The sequence below is a fragment of the Neoarius graeffei genome, chromosome 25 (assembly GCF_027579695.1).
Source record: "Neoarius graeffei isolate fNeoGra1 chromosome 25, fNeoGra1.pri, whole genome shotgun sequence".
Classification (NCBI taxonomy): domain Eukaryota; kingdom Metazoa; phylum Chordata; class Actinopteri; order Siluriformes; family Ariidae; genus Neoarius; species Neoarius graeffei.
Window position 1 is genome coordinate 24,982,866 of NC_083593.1, and position 22,053 is coordinate 25,004,918.

Genomic DNA, 22,053 nt, shown 5'->3' on the forward strand with positions numbered 1-22,053 from the left:
ACTGTTAGTTTCCATTAATGAACAGTTTATAACTTCAACAAAAGAGACTTCATGTTAAAACTGTTAAAATATTATAATAGCATATATTATCACCCAAATGAGGATGGGTTCCTTTTTGAATATGGTACCTCTCGAGATTTCTTCCTCATGTTGTCTGAGGGAGTTTTTCCTTGCCACCGTTGCGACAGGCTTGCTCATTGGGAATAGGCTAGGGATAATATTAACTCATGTTTAAAGTCACTAAAATTCTGTAAAGCTGCTTTGCAACAATGTCTGTTGTTAAAAGCACTATAAAAATAAACTTGACTTGGCACTGGACCCATTCTGCCATGCTGTCTGGCAGCCAAGCAATGACTTGCTCCAGTATCATGCAGTTGATGATGTCATCAGCATCGTGGCCAGCATCGTGGCCAGCAGCTTTGCCAGTCATTAAATCTTGGAAATGGCACCTCTGGAACTGTGAGATGACCTCTTCATTTGTAAGACTTTTTCAGGAGCACAGGGAATTTTTTATGGAGAGGGACAAGTGGCTGTTAAGTTGGTTTCATCACGGGGCTGTTGGGCAAAGGCAAACGGGCTCACTGAATGAGCAGAAGTGCTGATGCTGTTATGGCATGCGGCTGACCTGGTGCAAGATGGCCCGCTTCAGGTCCAGGTACTCGAGCAGGTTGGTGACTGGGAGTTGTTGGGAGTTAATTGTTTGCAGTTAATGGGGTTAACAGATTTTTGGCACGAGATTAATTTCTTTTTCATTCTGAGATGGCTAACTTGCATCTGGTGACATAATTACAAGCAGTTAAAATTAAGCATATAAAAGCAATGGGTAGGCTTACCGATTTGCAATGTGATAGGTTAGATGCTTATTCAGTCACCTAATTAAACAAGAGCTTTGCCAGTCATTAAATCTTGGAAATGGCTGTTAAGTTGGTTTCATCTCCTAAGGCCTTCAGGGAGGTGATGTGCCTGCTCTATGGGGCAGTTCCAGGCAGATTTATCTCGCTGAAGGATGAGCATCTGACTCTGATTGATCTGAAACAGTATTAAAATGAGGAAATAAACTCCACAACCATGTAATTTTTGGTGGTGAGTTTGAGTTCTGACTGTTTTTTTCTTCACCTAGCCTACATAGAAAAAATTTGGAATATAAACAATTATATCATTACTATTATATGCAGTATACAGTATAAGCTATACACATGTATAAAGGTGTATAAATTATTCAAACATCAGTTGGATTTTGATGGCAAGGTTGTTTAACAAACTGCAGTTATTTCTTTCCATACTGCATTTTTCTGACTTCCTATGATGCTCCTTTTCAGGCTCCCAAATATAAATAATTCATTCATTTGGACTTATGATATTAGATCTTCTATTTTGAGGGTGGAGAAGTTTCTCTTCTTGGCCGTATTATGCATCTCCATGTTGTAAAGTTTAGGGGCACAGCCACTAAACTGAGAATATTTAGGGGCGTAGTATTTAAATTATGGTTTTCAGCCACCACATTTATCAACACCCAATCATTCTTATGTTGTGTTTTGCAAGATATGAATGTTTCATGAATCACATTTGAACCCTGTCGTACAATAATTTCTACACTTGGATCTGAACTGGTTTCTACACTAGATCGTTAAATGAGGGCCAATGTTCCTATGATAGGCTCCAGATCCACACTGACCAAAATAAAGTTAGTTCAAATTCATATACAGGTAAAATATTTGTATGTGAAGACCAGTGACCAATGCTCCAGTGACAGTAAGATATATACTCACTTACACTTAGTTCCTCCCGCACTGTTCTGTTCATAGGGCGACAAGTAGACTCTACTTCTTCTGGTCTTATGCTACAGTCTCAGCTCACATTGCATCAATGCCCACAGTCTCCAGATCCTTTCTATACATTTGCCTCCATGTCATCTTGGGTCTGCCTCTTTTTTTTTTCCCCTCTGCTTGCCAGCTAATCACTGTCTTGGGTAGTCGTTCTGGTGGCATTCTCAGCACATGTCCTATGAATTTCATCCTCCTCTCCATAATTAATTCTATCAATTGGTGGGTTCCAGTACTACGGTATGCTACTTCATTTGTAATGCAGTCCCTAAAGGTGATCCTGAGGATTTTTCTAAGGCACCTTTGTTGGAATGCATTCAGTCTCTTCTTTGTCTTCATTGTGATCTTCCAAGTCTCACTGGTATATTGATAAGACTATCGTCTGCAAGAGTCTGACTTTAAGTGTCTTGGAAATCTTATTGCATTTCCATATTGCCTGTATTCTCTGAAAGACTGCTGTCGCCTTTCCTATCCTTGAATTTATTTTGGCCTCCACATTTTCTTCTGCAGTCAGTAAGCTCCCTAGATATGTGAACTTCGTGACATTTTCTGCATAATCGCCACACACCAGTATTAGAGTACTGGGGTGTGGGTCTCCAATCCGCATGATCTTGGTCTTCTGACAATTGATCCTCAACCCTACTTTTGAAGTATTTCTTTCTAGAACAGATGTTAGATCCTGTAACGTGGGCTGCATTTCAGCTAGTAAGGCAATGTCATCTGCGAAATCAAGGTCGGTAAGATGCTTTCTTTCTGTCCATGGTATGCCAAAACCATTGCTTTTTCTGCATTATGTGATTGATAGAGATGATGAACAACATGGGTGACAACAGGCAGCCTTGTCTGACTCCTGTAGTGATATCAAAAAAATCTGTGATCCCAGATGTGACCTTCATGTAGCAACTAGAGTCCTCGTACAAGCCCTTAAGTGAGATATGTAGTATATCTGTATATACAGTGGTCCAAGTCCGGTGATGATGAGATATACAGTAATTTATATATTGTGGGGCAGCACAGTGGTGTAGTGGTTAGCACTGTCGCCTCACAGGAAAAAGGTTCTGGGTTTGAGCCCAGTGGCCAATGGGGGCCTTTCTGTGTGGAGTTTGCATGTTCTCCCCATGTCTGTGTGGGTCTCCTCTGGGTGCTCTGGTTTCCCCAACAGTCCAAAGACATGCAAGTTAGGTTAATTGGTGGTTCTAAATTGACTGTAGATGTGAATGTATGAATTGTTGTTTGTCTCTTTGTGTCAACCCTGCGATGATCTGGCAACCTGTCCAGGGTGTACAATCTCTTGCAAAAGTATTCATCCCTTTTTGTGTTTGTCCTGTTTTGTCGCATTGCAAGCTGGAGTTAAAATGGATTTTTGGGGGGTTAGCACCATTTGATTTACACAACATGCCTACCACCTTAAAGATGAAAATTGTTGTTTTATTGTGATACAAACAATAATTAAGATGAAAAGACAAAAATCTGGAGTGTGCATAGGTATTCACCCCCCAAAGTCAATACTTTGTAGAGCTACCTTTTGCTGCAATCACAGCTGCAAGTATCTTGGGGTATGTCTCTATTAGCTTAGCACATCTAGCCACTGGGATTTTTGCCCATTCTTCAAGGCAAAACTGCTCCAAATCCTTTAAGTAAATGGGGTGCGTTGGTGTACAGCAATCTTCAAGTTAAGCCATCGATTCTCAATTGGATTGAGGTCTGGGCTTTGATTAGGGCATTTCAAGACATTTAAATCTTTCCCTTTAAACCACTCCAGTGTAGCTTTAGCAGTATGTTTTGGGTCATTGTCCTGCTGGAATGTGAACCTTCGTCCCAGTCTCAAACCTCTGGCTGATTCAAACAGGTTTTCTTCCAGAATTGCCCTGTATTTAGTGTCATCCATCATTCCTTCAGTCCTGCCAAGTTTTCCTGTCTCTGCAGATGAAAAATATCCCCACAGCATGATGCTGCCACCACCATGCTTAACTTTAGGAATGGTGTTCTCAGGGTGTTGGGTTTGCACCACACATGGCATTTCCCATGATGGCCAAAAAGATCAATTTTAGTCAGTCTTCTTCCATATGTTTGGGGAGTCTGCCACATGCTGTTGGGCAAACTCCAAATGTGTTTTCTTAAGCAATGGCTTTTTTCTGGCCACGTTTCCATAAAGCCCTGCTCTGTGGAGTGTATAGCTTAAAATGGTCCTATGGACAGATACTCCCATCTCCACTGTGGATCTTTGCAGCTCCTTCAGCGTTATCTTTGGTGTCTTTGTTGCATCTCTGATTAATGCCCTCCTTGCCTGGTCTGTGAGTTTTGGCAGTGGTAGTTTTTGTAGTGGTGCCATATTCTTTCCATTTTGCTATAATGGATTTAATGGTGCTCCCTGGGATAGTTTGGGATATTTTTTATAACCCAACCCTGATCCATACTTCTTCGCAACTTTGCCTTTGACATGTTTGGAATGCTCCTTGGTTCTCATGTTGCTTGCTTAGTAGTATTGCAATGTCACAGTCCTTCCAGAACAGGTTGATTTATACAGACATCATGTGACAGATCATGTGACACTTTGATTGCACACAGGTAGCTCTTAATCAACTAATTATGTGACTTCTGAAGTCAGCTCTTATTTAGGGGTTTCATATGAAAGGGGGTGAATACCTATGCACACTCCAGATTTCTGGGGTTTTTTTTTTCATCTTAATCATTGTGTCACAATAAAACAACAATTTCACCTTTAAACTGGTAGGTATGTTGTGTAAATCAAATGGTGCTAACCCTCCAAAAATCCATTTAAATTCCAGATTATAATGCAACAAAACAGGACAAACACAAAGGGGGATGAAAACTTTTGCAAGACACTGTACCCTGCCTCTCACCCATAGTCAGCTGCAATAGGCTTGCTGACAACCCTACACAGGATAAGTGATTACTGATAATGGATGGATGGATGGATGGATGGATGGATTATATATTTTGCAGTACATGAATAATATGAGATGTTCTGTATCATACATGATTCCACAGTCTCACAATCTTTCTATTTTTTGTGTTCTGTAGATCCATCTTCCCCTGGCTCAGAGTTCCAGCTGTAGTAGCATTCCCCCTCATGCTCCCTTTCTCACCCCAAGAAACAATTGCTGCCTACTCAAGGGTGAGACACTTCACTTTTCACTGTGCTGGCATATCCCATCTATTTCTTTAATGCTCAAGCCTTCTCTTTTTTTCCTTGTTTGTCTTTCAGCTGGTCACCTGTATTTGAATGATGGCAGGCAGAGACTGAATGAGATAAGCAGCAGGGCTGTGTCTGAGTCAAACGTTTACTTGAACACCTTTCGTCATTTGGAAAATGGTGCCAACTTTGATACTGCCAGTGTGGAGACTAGTTCAGACAGCCTGCAGACAAGCATCTCGGCCTGCTCTCCTGACAACATCTCCAGGTGGGATTGCCTCAGTACAAAATCTATGCTAGTGAATACAAGAATATTGACTGTACATATTAGCTGGATAAAAACCTTCAAAAATATAAGAAGCAATGATTATTGTCAAGAGAAATAATTATTTTGGATACCCATTATCTAATTTTTCTATGACAGTCTTAAGGTGGTAAGAGTTGTGGAGTTTGAGAATTTTTTTTTTCTGTTTCCTGTCTGGAAATTTAACCACATTCCACTCAAACCAGCTCATATATGGTGCATCTAAATGGAGCCTAGGAGTTCCAGCAAGTACTACCTTTAATAGCCAGAACTGCTACTTGATTGTAAACATACATTGAATGTGATGGACACATTGCACTAATCCCATAAACTCCAAAGATCCAAAGTTAATATTAGTTTCTATTAGTTTTACTGTAATGTCTGTATAATTTATAGCAATTACTGAATATTTATCCTCAACTTCAGGAACTGATTAATTTGTACTAGCACAAATTGTTACTCTCACACAGGCTCTTTATACTTTACTGTTATTATTATTATTATTATTATTATAAATTTGCACTAACAGCGCTGGTGCAAATTGTAACTTTCACTCAGGATCTTTCTACTTCTTTTTCTTCTTATTATTATTAATTTGCACTGCTGGCGCAAATTATTACTCTCACTCAGGATCTTTTGACTTTCTTCTTCTTATTATTATTATTATTATTATCCTAATGTGGGCGGCACAGTGGTGTAGTGGTTAGCGCTGTCGCCTCACAGCAAGAAGGTCCTGGGTTCGAGCCCTGAGGCCGGCGAGGGCCTTTCTGTGTGGAGTTTGCATGTTCTCCCCGTGTCCGCGTGGGTTTCCTCCGGGTGCTCCGGTTTCCCCCACAGTCCAAAGACATGCAGGTTAGGTTAACTGGTGACTCTAAATTGACCGTAGGTGTGAATGTGAGTGTGAATGGTTGTCTGTGTCTATGTGTCAGCCCTGTGATGACCTGGCGACTTGTCCAGGGTGTACCCCGCCTTTCGCCCGTAGTCAGCTGGGATAGGCTCCAGCTTGCCTGCGACCCTGTAGAAGGATAAAGCGGCTAGAGATAATGAGATGATATTATCCTAATGTTTTTAGGACACTTTCTCCCTCAGTTTTCAACCAAGTCAAGTTTATTTGTATAGCGCTTTTAACAATAAACATTGTCGCAAAGCAGCTTAACAGAATTTGAACGACTTAAAACATGAGCTAATTTTGTCCCTAATCTATCCCCAATGAGCAAGCCTGTGGCGACGGTGGCAAGGAAAAACTCCCTCAGACGACATGAGGAAGAAACCTCGAGAGGAACCAGACTCAAAAGGGAACCCATCCTCATTTGGGCAACAACAGACAGCATGACTATAACATTAACAGTTTTAACATGAAGACAGTTTCATTGATGTTATAACTCTTCATTGATGGAAACTTGAGTGCAAAACTGTTCATAACAACTGCAGTCCTAAAGTTAGCAAGTCAACTGTAGTCCTCAGCCATAAAAGCATTACTGTAAGAATCCAGAGCATCCTCCAGGTATAACCCTCAACTGTCCTCATGGGGCCGTCCTCCACAGGAGCGATGCGATAAAACTCCAACCAGGCACAGGGCACCAGGATGGATCAAGCAAGTCCGAGGGGCAGAAGAGGCCAGCATCTCAATCCCAGGACCAACATGTAACTCAGAGGGACAGATGGGGGGGGGGGGGGAGAAAGAGAGAGAAAGAAAACACAGGTTGTTAGGTATGCCCTAAAAATGACACAAGTATTAAATCTGTGTGGTAGGCTCGCAGAGACGAGTCTCTTGACATCAGGCATAACACACAACAATGGCATGTTAATATGGTTAAAAAAAACAACAACAATCATCACCAAATTTCACATGCAGAATACCTCTGGGCTGACTTAAGTTGCTATGCATTTTGGTGCTGATCCGGATCACTGAAACAGAATGATCCCTGAAGAACAGGCTTTTTTTTCAATCTATATATTGCATATGTCTACCTGCCCTACTCTACCTATTGTTCTTGTGTCTACCTGTTGCAGGGACTATGGATGGAAATTAGTTAAAAGCTATACTCTGGTGCAATACATCTTTTCTCATATATTTGAGTTCAATATCTGTTGTAAATTGTCCCTGACAAATAAAAATAAAATAAGTGATGATTTGCTATCATGCTGAAGAGAAAGTCAGAGTTTTCTAAAGACCTCCAGAAGACTAACCCGTTTCATCGTGAAGTAGCTGGCTATGAAAATGCTGTGTTCTGCACACAATGCAAGTGCACATTTTCGGTCTCACACAGTGGAAAAGCCATCATAAAAGATTAAGACAGACAAACATAAGCTGTGGCTACACGTGGGAAGTAGCACTGTTGCTGCCTACTATAGCAGAGCAAACTCCAGGGACAGTGAACTGAAACGGGCTGCTCAGAAGGGGAGCTGAGCCTACCATCTGGTCATCTTCTTTAAGATATCTTTCTTTAAAGGCATTTTGTGGTTTGTTTTTAGCAAGGTGCAATAGTGGTTTAATGTTTTGATGTTTTAATTTTTGTAAACTCGCCATTTCTAAGTTGGTTCTGTGAAACTTGTGAAGCTGAGAGCAATAGCAAAACTCACTGTGATCAGCTGGTGACACTGTGTTGTGAGGATGTAAGTTAAAGTTATTTTTATGGTATAAAAATTGTGAAAAAAACTGGTTTTAGTTATTTATAGGCTATTCTAAAATATTTGTTCATTGTTTTGTTGGGAAAAAAAAACAAAAAAGCTGTCAGCCAGCGCTTGTGTACACTTACACTTGTGTTTTGAAAGGTATGCAAGCACCAATAAATGTGTTATATTACACATGTAACGCAGCTGTGACAAACCAGACGCTCACGGATTAAGAATAAACTCAAGGTTTTACTAGACACAGTGAGAGAAGACAATGTACAATAACCAGGCCAATAGTCCAAGAACCGGAAATCAGGGAAACACAGGCAAGATAAACACAAGGGCTAGGCAAATCGGAGTCGAGAAACAGGCGAAGATCGAGAAACCGGGAAGTGTGAGAAATGAGCAGATAAGCACAAGGGCTAAGTGAAATGGGAAGAAACCGGAAGGCAAAAAGGGTCATACACGGAAACGCAATCAGAAATATAAATGCTCAGTAGGCTCACGGAAATGTGGAGGCAATACTGTGCAATGAACAAAACAAACAGAGGGGTATAAATACAGACATAAACAAAAAGGTACAGGTGATGACAATTACAACTCAGGGGAGCCACTCCTAGGAAGTGGCTCAGGGTTGGCTGATGGAGTGCACGTGGTAGTGTCAGGTGTGTGAGTGGGATTGTGGGAAGTGGAATCCAGAGTGTTAGGTGAGTCCGGGAGTGTGACAGTACCCTCCCCTCCCCCCCAGGAGTCCAAGGAAGCCAAGGGATGAGGGCGACCATGAAGACCACCACCCATGCTGCCGGGAACACTCCTGAGCGAGCCATCAGAACTGCCATGGTGTTGGACAGAGGGTCATTGCCACGGACGACCTCTGGGACCACTGCTGCACAGACTGCCAGGAGGGCTAGACCCATGGCACCTGGAACGGCCCCTAGGCCGAGGCGCAGGCTTCTCTGGATGATGCTGATGGAACTCCTCCACCAACCCCACATCCAGGATATCTCATGCGGGAACCCAGCTACGCTCCTCGGGCCCATAGCCCTCTCAGTCCACAAGGTACTGCAGAGTCCCTCCTCTCCTTCTGGAGTCCAGCAACCGGTGGACAGCATACACCGGGGTACCTTCTACGTCCACCAGAGGTGGGGGTGTGACATCAGGTGTGGCCTCGTCCAACAGACCTGGGACAACAGGTCTCAAGACAGATGAATGAAAGGAATTAGAAACACAGTAATGCACAGGCAGATCCAATTTGTATGTAACTTCATTGATTCGCTGGAGAATTTTGAACGATCCTATGTATTTGGATAATAACTTTCTACCTCCCTCAGGAAACCTGAAGTCCCAGGTTGACAGCCACACTCGGTCCCCAGGGAGGTAGGTAGGGGTGTCCCCTCTATGCCAATCCGCCATCCTCTTGTGTTGGAGATTCTTGATCTGCTGATAAGTCTGTTCCCAGACCTGCTTGCTCCATTGCATCCAATTGTCCATGGCCAGGTTGCCAGAGGGTGTGGCCAACCATGGCATTAAGTGGGGTTGGTAACTTAGCATGCACTGAAAGGGTGTGAGGCCTGTAGCAGAGCTGATTAATGAGTTTTGGGCTATTTTGGCTCAGGGCAAATCAGCTGGGTTTTCATGACAGTATAGTCTCAAAAACTTTCCCAGTTCCTGGTTAACCCTCTCACATTGACCATTAAACTGGGGATGGTAACCAGAAGTGAGGCTAACGTTAACCCCTAGTCTCTCAAAGAAAGCTGCCCCAGTGCCTACCTCAGAGGCGTCCACCTCCACCATGAAAGGCTGAGTGGGATCAGGATGCTTCAGGATGGGTGCAGAGGTGAAGGCTACCTTGAGGGCTTCAAATGCCTCCTGCACCCAGGGGTTCCACAAAAGTGTCTTGGTCTTTCCCTTAAATAAGGTGGTAAGGGGAGCTGCGAGACTGCTGAAGTTATGAATGACTCAATGGTAGAAATTAGCAAACCTAAGAAATTGTTGGAGCTTTTTTATGGATGTAGGGATGGGCCAAGTTGTTACGGCACTCACTTTCTCATCGTCCATAATGACACCTTCCGGACTGATGACATAACCTAAGAAGGAGGTAGAAGGGAGATGAAACTCACACTTCTCTCCTTTAATGAACAACTAATTCTCAAGCAGATGTGTGAGGATAGAACGGACATGACGAATATGGGTTTCAAGACTCAGGGAGTAGATCAAAATATCATCGATGTATGCAATGACATATTTGCCAAGCATGTCCCAGAGTACGTCATTAACAAAAGCCTGGAATATGGACAGAGCATTGCGCAACCCAAAGGGCATTACCAAATACTCGTAGTGCCCCCTAGTGGTGAGAAATGCTGTTTTCCATTCTTCACCTTCCTTATACAGACTAGGTTATAAGTGCTTCTCAAATCAAGTTTTGTAAAGATATGTGGTCCAAGAAGTTGTTCTAGTGCTACAGGAACTAAGGGCAATGGGTAGGAATACGGTTTCGTGACTCGGTTTAACCCACGATAGTCTATGCAGGGCCTAAGTCCCCTATCTTTCTTGCTGACAAAAAAGAACCTTGCAGCAGCGGGGGAAGTAGAAGGACGGATGAAACCCTGCTGTAAGGCCTCCTGAATATACTCTTCCATAGCTCTCTCCTCTGCCTGAGTAAGTGGGTAAACCCTAGATTTAGGTGGGACCGCACCATCTAGTAACTCAATAGAACAGTCATATTCTCTATGAGGGGGAAGTTTGGTAGCATTCTTTTTACTAAACACTTCTAGCAAATCACTGTATTTGGGGGGCACAGAAACTATGACAGTCATTGGGGCTTTCTATATTGGTAGATGATACCAGAGCTGTGGGGAGCATGAGACAATGATCATAACAGTAACTGGACCACAAGAGTATTTCCTTGTCAGACCAGGATATGACGGGGTTATGTTTTCTGAGCCAAGACAAACCTAAAATAATTGCATACTCACAAGCATTTAGTACAAAAAAACCGAATCTTTTCAGAATGCAAAGCACTGACAGTCATATTAATGGGTTTCGTGACCCAGGTAACAAGTCCCTCTCCAACCGGGTCCCCACTGACAGACGTCAGTCTCAGTGGTGAGTCCAGTGGCTCCACGGGAATCTGGAGTTGCTCCACCAGCTCGGCGTGGATAAAATCCCACTCAGCTCCGGAATCAATGAGTGCTGAAAACACACAGACAGACAGGAGGCAGTTAACTGTCACAGGCAGGAGGAAGGACTTGGATACCAATCCCTTAGTGGGTGCACTCACCACATTAGCATGTGGAGCCGGGGTCGGTACCAAAGTGCTGCGTCGGCGGATTTGACAGTCACGTAAGAGGTGACCCGAAGCTCCACAATAAAGACACAGTCCTTCGTGGAGATGTCATTGCCTCTCCTCTGCAGACAAATGGAAGGAATCACACTGCATGGGCTCGGGGGTTTCTGGCTTCTTAGGAGTCCGGGTAAGTGGTGGACATGGGCGACGAGGAGCCAGTGCAACAGCTGGAGCCATAGGGGATCTACGCAGACCTCTCCCATGCTTCAGTTGGTCCAGGTGAATGGCGAGGGAAATCAGTCTCTCTAGGGAAAGACCGTCATCCTTGCATGCCATCTCCGCTAGTATGTCAGGGTTCAAACTGTTGTGAAATGTTACCAGTAACGCCAGCTTATTCCAACCACTCCCAGCCGCAAGCGTGAGAAATTCCAAGGAGTAGTCTGACACTGAGCAATTACCCTGACATAAACGGGTGAGTAATTCCCCTTGAGAGTGACCCCCATTGGCGTGATTGAAAACAGCTTTGAATTCTTTAATGAAATTGTCATAAGTATCAAACTGGACAATGGGCCAAACTGCGGTAACCCAATCTAAGGCCTTGCCCATAGGGCAAGAAATCACAAAAGAAATGTGGGCCTCGTCTGCTCTTGGGGGGGAATTAAAAAAAAATATAGAACATTGCAACAAAAACCCCTTATACTGATTAGGTGAGCCATCAAATTTATCTGGCTTGCTGACAACAAATGAACAGGCCGTGGGGGGAGCAGCCTGGTTAGTGACTCTAAGCACGCTGGGGAGGCTGAGTTGTTGGAGATGGGTTGTGATTTCTTTCATGCTTTCAGTGATCTGTACTAACTGTTTTTGCTGCTCACCCTGCTGCTGAGTAAGATCAAAATGTCAAAGATCACCAGTCAAAACGCTGGTGATGTTGTCCAAGCATCTGTCCTTGACTGCTAAGCGCCACCTGTAGCTGCGTGTAATCCACCATCTGCATGTCGGCACAGTATCCTGTAACGCAGCTGTGACAAACCAGATGCTCGCGGATTAAGAATAAACTCAAGGTTTTACTAGACACAGTGAGAGAAGACAATGTACAATAACCAGGCCAGGTCAATACCGGGAAATCCAACAAAGTAATGAGGGCTAGACAAATCGAGGTCATGAAACGGGCAATAGTCCAAGAACCGGAAATCAGGGAAACACAGGCAAGATAAACACGAGGGCTAGGCAAATCGGAGTCAAGAAACAGGCGAAGATCGAGAAACCGGGAAGTGTGAGAAATGAGCAGATAAGCACAAGGGCTAAGTGAAATGGGAAGAAACCGGAAGGCAAAAAGGGTCATACACGGAAACGCAATCAGAAATATAAACGCTCAGTAGGCTCACGGAAATGTGGAGGCAATACTGTGCAATGAACAAAAACAGAGGGGTATAAATACAGACATAAACAAAAAGGTACAGGTGATGACAATTACAACTCAGGGGAGCCACTCCTAGGAAGTGGCTCAGGGTTGGCTGATGGCGTGCACGTGGTAGTGTCAGGTGTGTGAGTGGGATTGTGGGAAGTGGAGTCCAGAGTGTTAGGTGAGCCCGACAACACAAGTGCAATTCTTGTGTTTTGTGTTTACTTTAGTGCTATTATATAGTTTTCAAATATGCTATGTTTTTGTGGATGATGTTGAAGGGTGTAGTCAAGTCAATGTGTGCTAAGCGCTGAAATGATTTTCCCCATCTTTATGAAAACGCCAACGGTACAGGTATCAGCATATACATGTGCATGTGCATGAACTGGCAGTACACTGAAGGGTCCCAGTTTGCGGGTTTGAAAATGTGGTCACAATCTACCATCCAAAGATGGAGTCCTAAATCCCAAAAGTCAAGTACTAGAAGTTTATGTTGGATCTTCACTATACTTACAGGAATCATTCCATATCGAGTCCAGAAGTGACCTACAAGGTTTGGTCTCGATCCGGATGACTGATCCAGAATGCCCTGTGAAAACCCAGATTTTACAAGCTCGGCCATAACTTAGTCAATTTTCAAGATTTTTTCAATCTCTCTCTTTTTTTAATTTTATTCAGCATTTCAGCAGCAAAAAGCAGCTCACTAAGCAACCACAGCTATCTGTTACTGTTCTGGATCTAGAGGTGTCCACAATGGCTACTGTCATGAAAAAATCTGAAATTGGCCGTATCTCGGAAAGTAATTAAGATATTCAAAATCTGTAAAGTTTTGCTACTTGCTTGCCTAAAAGTAGTCCATTAACATATGTTACATGAAAGTCCTATCTCTAATAGATCTTGAGCTACAGGAATCTAAAGAGTTTATTATTAATTTGGGCTAGTGAAGCTAGCAAAGGACTATGTCATAGCTACTTAATAGACTTAAAATTTGACTGTATATGATAACTAATCCATCATTCTTTCATAAGAATAAAATGTCTATATGAAGCCCATCAACTGATCTTGAATGTGACCTTGAACTTGATTGACTATGACCTGTAAATTTGACCTCGAAAATCATGTTTATGATTTGCACTATACCTGTATATTGCCATCATTACATCACTCTTTCATCATGACATATCTAACTCAAGGTCACAAACTGACCTTGACTGACCATGCCCTTTAAATTTGACCTTGACAATCATCTTTATGGTTTGCACTATATCTGTATATTTTCATCAGCACATCATGAGATATCTAAGTCAATTATACAAAATGACCTTCACTTTGTCCTTCAATTGACAAATGTCAGCTAGTGCAGATTACTGCGACTTTAGTTACAGTCTCATTTTGTATCTGTACCCCATTTTGAAAACACTGGTATAAATGGCTCCATAGGATAAGAATATCTGACAATTATAACCTTGTGGTTACATTAGCCTGGACCTTATGTAGTTAACTGATTTTTTTTTTTTTACAAGAAACTGCAGTTTTTATTCAAAGGGCCAGGGTTAGATTTAGACATATCATTAATTAACTGCATTAACAAATATGTTAAATATAGCCACAAGCGGCGATGAGGGGCCCTCGCACCTCCAGGTCTGCGACACATCACATTTGCTCATCAAACAATGCACACACATCTGAGATGTGAAACAAAAGCCTGGGTATGTAATGTATGCACCACCGGTGATTAATTTTTCGGCAATGGAGTCATTACTGTCCATATCCAAATGGTGGCGCTATACCAGAGGGTCACTTTGTGCATTTGCATATCATCAGAACTATTATATCCTATAACCTGTGAAGTTTGAGTCATATCAGGCAATGCATGGTGAATTTATGATATACTTCCTGTTTGCGTGGCGTAACATATTTTTAACATTATTTTTTCACCATTTCAAGAGCTTGCTAGTTGTCCCTAATCCCTTTGCAATTCAAAGTCACCAAGATCTCGACATCACATATACGAAATATGGCATGAATCCAACAAAACACCTAGGAGGAATACGTCAAAATGTAGCACATATCAAAACGCATGCACAAAAAAAACCCCACTTCCTGTTGAGTACAGCTAATGCAATGTACATTGAAATTTTTATTCATCTTGGGGCACACCACACACCTCCAAAATTTGACCCAGGTAGGTGAAACTATATACTGGGCAGAAGTCTCAATAACATGTGGGGGCACTATGGAATTTCATGGACACCCCCTAGGGCCACGCTTCTATCCCTGAGTAGCAGTGGCCTTTACTGATGTGTGTACCAAATTTCATGAGTCAGAGTTTTTAGGCAATGGAATCATTACTGTCCAGTTTCATATGGGGGCATGATACCAGAGTGTCAAATTGGGAACATGGATGTCATCAAAGCCATTATATCCTGTAGCCTGTGAAGTTTTAGCCATATCAGGCAATGCATGGTGAATTTATGACACACTTCCTGTTTGCGTAGCATAATGTATAAATTTATTGGTTCGCCATTTCAACATCATGCAAGATATCGCAAATCCCTTCGCAATTTAACATCTGCAACATCTTAACATCATGTATATCAAATATGGCATGAATCCAATAAACCACCTAGGAGGAGTACGTTAAAATGTAACACGTGAAAACACACAAAAAAAACCTCATTTCCTGTCCCTCCTTGAATCGCCACCTTAACATGGTGGAGGGGTTTGAGTGCCTCAGGGATTCTAGGAGCCATGTTGTCGGGGGCATTTGCCCCTGGTAGAGTCTCCGAAGGCAAACAGGTCCTAGATGAGAGGTCAGACAAAGAGCAGTTCAGAATGACTCTTATGAGAGGAAAAGCAGGTATCCGAGTGCCCTTGCCTGGACCAGGGATACTGGGGCCCCATCCTGGAGCCAGGCCTGGGGGAGGGGCTCATCTGTGAGCACCTGGTGGCCAGGCCTATGTCCATGGTGCCTGGCTGGGCCCAGCCCGAATGAGCAACATGGAACCACTCTCCTGTGGACCCACCATCTGCAGGAGGTGCCGGAAGAGTCCGGTGCACTGTGGATCAGGTAGCAGCCAAAGGTGGAGGCCCTGGCATACTGATCCCCGGCTGACAAAACTGGCTTTTGGGACATGGAATGTCCCCTCTCTGGTGGGAAATGAGCCTGAGCTTGTGCATGAGTTTGAGCGGTACCAACTAGATGTAGTTGGGCTCATCTCAACGCATAGCTTGGGTTCTGGACCCAATTTCCTGGAGAGGGGTTGGACTCTCTTCTATGCTGGAGTTGCCAAGGGTGAGTGGCACTGGACAGGGGTGGGGCTATTGGTCGCCCCCCAGTTCGGCATGTTAACATTGGAGTTCTCCCCAGTGATTGAGAGGGTTGTTTCCCTGTGCCTTTGGGTCGGGGAATGGTCTCTGACTCATTTGCGCTTATGCGCCAAATGGTAGTTCAGAGTACCCGGCCTTACTGAAGTCCTTGAGTGGGGTGCTAGACAGTGCACCATGAGGGGACTCCATTGTTTTACTAGGGGACTTCAACACTCATGTGGGCAATGATGGTGAGACCTGGAGGGGTGTGATTGGGAGGAACAGCCTGCCCGATCTGAACCCGAGTGGTGTTCTGTTGTTGGACTTCTGTGCCATGCACTGTTTGGCCATAACAAACACCATGTTCAAGCATAAGGGTGTCCATAAGTGCACGTGGCACGAGGACACCCTAGGCCGTAGATCGATGATTGACTTTGTAGTTGTTTCATCTGATCTACGACCATATGTCTTGGACACTTGGGTGAAGAGAGGAGCAGAGCTGTCAACTGATCACTATCTGGTGGTGAACTGGATCAGACAGTGGGGGAGGAGGCCAGACAGACCTGGTAGGCCCAAATGTGTAATGAGGGTATGCTGAGAACGTCTGGCAGAGGCTCCTGTCTGTCAGATCTTCAACTGCCACCTCTGGCAGAGCTTCAACTGCATACTGGATGGGAACATTGAGTCCAAGTGGCCCCTGTTCTGCACCTCCATTGCTGAGGTGGCCGTGCAGAGCTACGGCTGCAAGATTGTTGATGCCTGTCGTGGTTGTAATCCCCGAACCCGGTGGTGGACACCTGTGGTGAGGGGAGCCGTCAAGCTGAAGAAGGAGTCCTATCAGGCTTGGTTAGCCTGGGGGTCTCCAGAGGCAGCTAACAGATACCTACGGGCAGACATGTGGACTCGAGTCATGTGACTTGGACTCGAGTCAGACTCGAGTCACCATTTTGATGACTTGAGACTTGAAATCCCTAGATGAGGAATGACTTGCAACTCGACTCGGACTTGCACGCTGTTGACTCGAGACTTGACTTGGACTTGACAGTTTTAGCTTGCAATGACTTGGCGTATCAGGTATAAATATTCTTGTTTTCCCCCCCTCGATTTTGAATCCAAGTACACTCGTTATTATTTGAATGCGGTGTAGCTCCTTGTCCTAGTCTACGGCAGCTCAATCCACTAGCACTAGGTGTCACTCAAGCACTTCAACTGGTTCAAATGAAAACCCAAACGGTGATGGGCAACAAGGACGCTGAATGATGAACGGACGGATAAAAACATGATTCCCCGCGTAATTTCCTTTGGATTTAAAGAATACTCCAATACAGATGGCAAACGCATTGCTACGTGCAGAACATGTGGAGCCACAATTTCGGACAGCCAGTCAACCACATCAAACTTCGCTCGTCACCTGAGGCTGCATAAGGACAAGTAAGTAACAAAGCTAGGCTACAGCTAGCAAGAATCTGTACAGGCTAGAAGTGGAATGTGTTAATGTATTAACGCTGTCAAGGATTTGTTTTGCTTTGCTGAATGCAAAATAGTGAAGTAGATTTTTTTATTGGATTGCTTTTGTGCTCAGTCTAGTGTTAGATTATGTGGGCTAGGCTACCAGTTAACACACATTGGGAAGGCATAGCCAGAAGGTGGTGATTTGGTCAGAGCAGAGAACGTTTACAAGATTGTTATAAAGGCTCTGGTCAGAACGACACAGACTTATGATAAGAACCGGACAGCAAAGGATAAAACGTGAATCAAATAAACAGTTACCCAGGCTGGTATGTAAAACAGAAGTTCGCTGTTTGCAATGGGAAAGTCAGTGCTTGTCATGAAAGGCATTTAAACCACTGAGACGAGATGACCAGCAATGCAAGTTAAACCAGGCGTTTAACTGTTTGCTACGTACTGCACCAAGTCGTGGACGCTGTGCGATGTGTGTTATTAGTGCTGGGATTACGTGTCAGAGACATTCAATTCTATTCTCTTCCTCTCTCTGGTGTCATGTAGGCAATGTGAATAATGGGCCATTTGGGCTATGTAAAATGTAAGCTCAGCTGACGTTTTATAGCGCAGTACATCCCGACAGATTGGAGTGTAGCCTACTCCGACGCGAAGCATTATCCCACAGTCTTACCCAAACGACAGGGCACACAATGCCTCTAAATAGCGTGGCTTTACCAGTGCATTTATTAGTCTCTGGCGAGAAACCAAATTCGCCAAAAGCACGCAAATTGGATCTGGAGGATTCCGCTGAACATTCTGAAATTCACAACAACTGTTTATTCTACTTTATTATACGGCTCTCTAGAATGTTGCCAGGGCTTCATTCTCACATTCTGGCCAGAGCCCTAGAGGACTCTGATTCTGGCTACATCGTCACAACGTTCTGTGTTTACTGAGGCTACCGATATTTTAGCGAGTGTTGAGTGAATGCATTGTGGTCTAGCTAAACTGTTTAAAGGAACATCCTGGCTGGCTTGTATTAAACATTATACTGTGTATAAACAAATATGTTCAGATTAAATGAACTCAGACTTTGATATTGAAAATGATAAAAACATGTTAATGTCTACATGATTAAAAACAGAAAACAAGTAGGCCTACTAATTTTACATTTTTTTTTTCTTGTTTAGATTTGCAGAATATCTGAAGAACAAGATCATCCCAAGTGAGACAGAGCAGCCGTCCATTTCTGGATTCCTTACTGCAAAAGACAGACAGTACAATGCTACCCACCCACAACAAAAAGCCATCACAAATTCAATACTAACAGATTTGGTCATTGGATGCAACATCCCTCTCTCAGTAGTGGAGAACAGATATTTCCGGAATTTTTTGTCAGTTAGTTGGTCTCTCTCACACACACAAACGTACTCAAGTCACGTTGTATTGTGTTAAAGGCATGTCATGTTGTATGTTGGGACAGTGCCTAACTTCAGAAGGAAAACCATTCTTTGATTCTAAAAGTACACAGATCATCTGTTAGCTTGGACTTTGAGTTTCATGTCTTAAAATGCACATGAAAAGCATTTTTATGTGAAAAATGACATGAATGAAATGAAAAGAAAATGATTTTTGTTACACAGTACCAGTACTAGTTTTGTTTAGAATTTTGTTTTAATTTCTCACTAATTTTCCAATAAAAAATGTAAGGAAATGGTCATACTTTCACTCATTCTCACACCCTTAGCCTCAGATGTACACTGACTCACTCAAACTAAACTCACTGAAAATTTAGGATGCTTTACTAACGTTAACTAACTAATCATTGTCTCCTCTGAGATTCTTTGATTGTCTTGGGGCAAGCTCTAAAACATTTTAAAACGGAAAAGAATGGGTGTACTGTAGTTACTTATGCTGACTCTATGAATCATTACATTACATTTAGCAGACATTTTTATCCAAGGTGACTGGAAAAGGAGGACATACACTGCAGTGTGGAGAGGTAATACATTTGTGATCAAAAATGTGTTGATTGCCTGTAGAATAAATGGTGACTTGTTAGGGACTTGGAAAAAAATGAGACTTGGACTTGGACTCGACTTGGCTTGGGTAGGACTTGGACTTGGACTTGACTTGGTCAAAAGTGCCTTGACTTGTGACTTGACTCGGACTTGAGTGGTAGAACTTGAGACTTACTTGTGACTTGCACATTAGTGACTTTGTCCCACCTCTGCCTACGGGCCAAGCGGAACATGGCTCTGGTGGTCACTGAAGCAAAAACTCAGGTGTGGGAGGAGTTCGGTGAGGCCATGGAAAGTGATTTTCGGTCGGCCTCGAAGAGATTCTGGCAAACTATCTGGAGGCTCAGGAAGGGGAAGCAGTGCTCTGTCCCTACTGTTTACAGTGAGGATGGAGTGCTGTTGACCTCAACTGGGGACATTGTTTGGCGGTGGAAGGAATACTTCAAGGATCTCCTCAATCCCACCTTCATGTTGTCCAAGGAGGACGCAGAGTCTGAGGGTGCTTGGGAGGACTCGCCTATCACAGGGGCTGAGGTTGCTGAGGTGGTTAAAAAGCTCCTTGGTGGCTGGGCCCCGGGGGTGGATGAGATTCGTCCTGAGTTCCTGAAGGCACTTGATGTTGTTGGGCTATCTTGGCTGACACATCTCTTCAACATTGCGTGGAGGTCGGGGACAGTGCCTCTGGATTGGCAGACTGGGGTGGTGTTCCCCCATTCTAGAAAGGGGGACCAGAGAGTGTGTTCCAACTATAGGGGGATCACACTTCTCAGTCTCCGTGGGAAAACTTATGCTGGGGTGCTGGAGAGGAGAGTCTGGTCAGTAGTCGAACTTTGGATTCAGGAGGAACAATGTTTTTTGTCCTGGTCATGGAACACTGGACCAGCTCTTTACCCTTGCAAGGGTACTAGAGGGTGCATGGGAGTTTGCCCAACCGGTCTACATGTGTTTTATGGACCTGGACAAGGCTTACGACCATGTCCCTCGTGGTGCTCTGTGGGGGGTGCTTCGGGAGTATGGGGTTCAGGGCCCACTAAAATCAAATCAAATCAAGTTTATTTGTATAGCGCTTTTAACAATAAACATTGTCGCAAAGCAGCTTTACAGAATTTGAACGACTTAAAACATGAGCTAATTTTATCCCTAATCTATCCCCAATGAGCAAGCCTGTGGCGACGGTGGCAAGGAAAAACTCCCTCAGACGACATGAGGAAGAAACCTCGAGAGGAACCAGACTCAAAAGGGAACCCATCCTCATTTGGGCAACAACAGACAGCCTGACTATAATATTAACAGTTTTAACAGGTATAACCCTCAACTGTCCTCATGGGGCCGTCCTTCACAGGAGCGGTGCGATAAAACTCCGACCAGACACAGGGCACCAGGATGGATCAAGCAGGTCCGAGGGGCAGAAGAGGCCAGCATCTCAATCCCAGGATCAACATGTAACTCAGAGGGACAGATTGGGGGGGGAGAGAGAGAAAGAAAACACAGGATGTTAGGTATGCCCTAAAAATGACAAGTATTAAATCTGTGTGGTAGGCTCGCAGAGACGAGAGTCTTTACATCAGGCATAACACACAACAATGGCATGTTAATATGGTAAAAAAATATCATGACCTGCTCTGGCTGGATGCTTGATTGGGTGATGGGAGCACAATCCTCAGCAATGATGAGATGCAGATGGGACCCTTAGGCCTGGCCAAGACAATTCAGTTACATTTCACCGGGTCTGGGACATGCGACAGAATGTCTGACGGCCGATTCCCTGCAGGTTATGATAGCCAGTCGAGGTCTCCACCCTCTCCACCAAAAGATTTCCTGTTGACTCCATGTAACTCAGAGGGACAGATTTGGGGTGGGGGGAGGGAAAGAAAACACAGGTTGTTAGGTATGCCCAATGTCACCTGAATAAGTAGGAGCAGTATACATATTGCACCGAGTACAAGCAGGGACTCCGGCAACTAACTATGACAGCATAACTAAAAGGGGAGAGCCAGAAGGTAACACAGGCATGAGGGAGCCCTGGGACATAAAGCAGCCAGCCACTACACCGTCAACAAACTCGAGTGAGCAAGCGAGTGGGGACTGACAGCATCCATACATCCCAGTTTACCAAAACACTATGTCTGAGGACCCTCCAGATCTACTCCTTTACCTCATAAACACCATTAACAAAAGGCTTGACTAAACAGATATGTTTTCAGCCTAGACTTAAATGCTGAGACTGTGTCTGATTCCCGAACATTACTTGGAAGGCTGTTCCATAACTGTGGGGCTTTGTAAGAAAAGGCTCTGCCCCCTGATGTAGCCTTCACTATACGAGGTACCAGCAGATAGCCTGCACCTTTTGATCTATGTAGGCGTGGTGGGTCATAGAGGAGCAGAAGTTCACTCAGGTACTGTGGTGCGAGACCATTTAGTGCTTTAAAGATCAATAGTAGTATTTTATAATCAATACGAAATTTGATTGGGAGCCAATGCAGTGTGGATAAGACAGGTGTGATGTGGCCACATTTTCTAGTTCTAGTAAGGACTCTTGCTGCTGCATTTTGAACTAACTGGAGCTTGTTTATGCACTTATTGGAACATCCAGACAGTAAGGCATTACAATAATCCAACCTGGAGGTAACGAAAGCATGGACTAGTTTTTCTGCATCATGCAATGACATTAAATTTCTTATCTTTGCAATAT

General features: G+C 43.8%; 1 protein-coding gene across 8 annotated transcripts in view; it reads left to right on the top strand.

Moving 5' to 3' along the window:
• phldb2a (pleckstrin homology-like domain, family B, member 2a) overlaps window positions 1–22,053 on the top strand; it is a 321,471-nt gene that overhangs the window by 268,001 nt on the left and 31,417 nt on the right. For all 8 annotated transcript variants that reach the window (XM_060909198.1, XM_060909201.1, XM_060909202.1 and 5 more), the window contains 2 exons: window positions 4,869–4,962; window positions 5,053–5,248. In XM_060909198.1, the coding sequence (XP_060765181.1) occupies window positions 4,869–4,962; window positions 5,053–5,248 (290 nt within the window). The remainder of the gene's footprint in view (window positions 1–4,868; window positions 4,963–5,052; window positions 5,249–22,053) is intronic.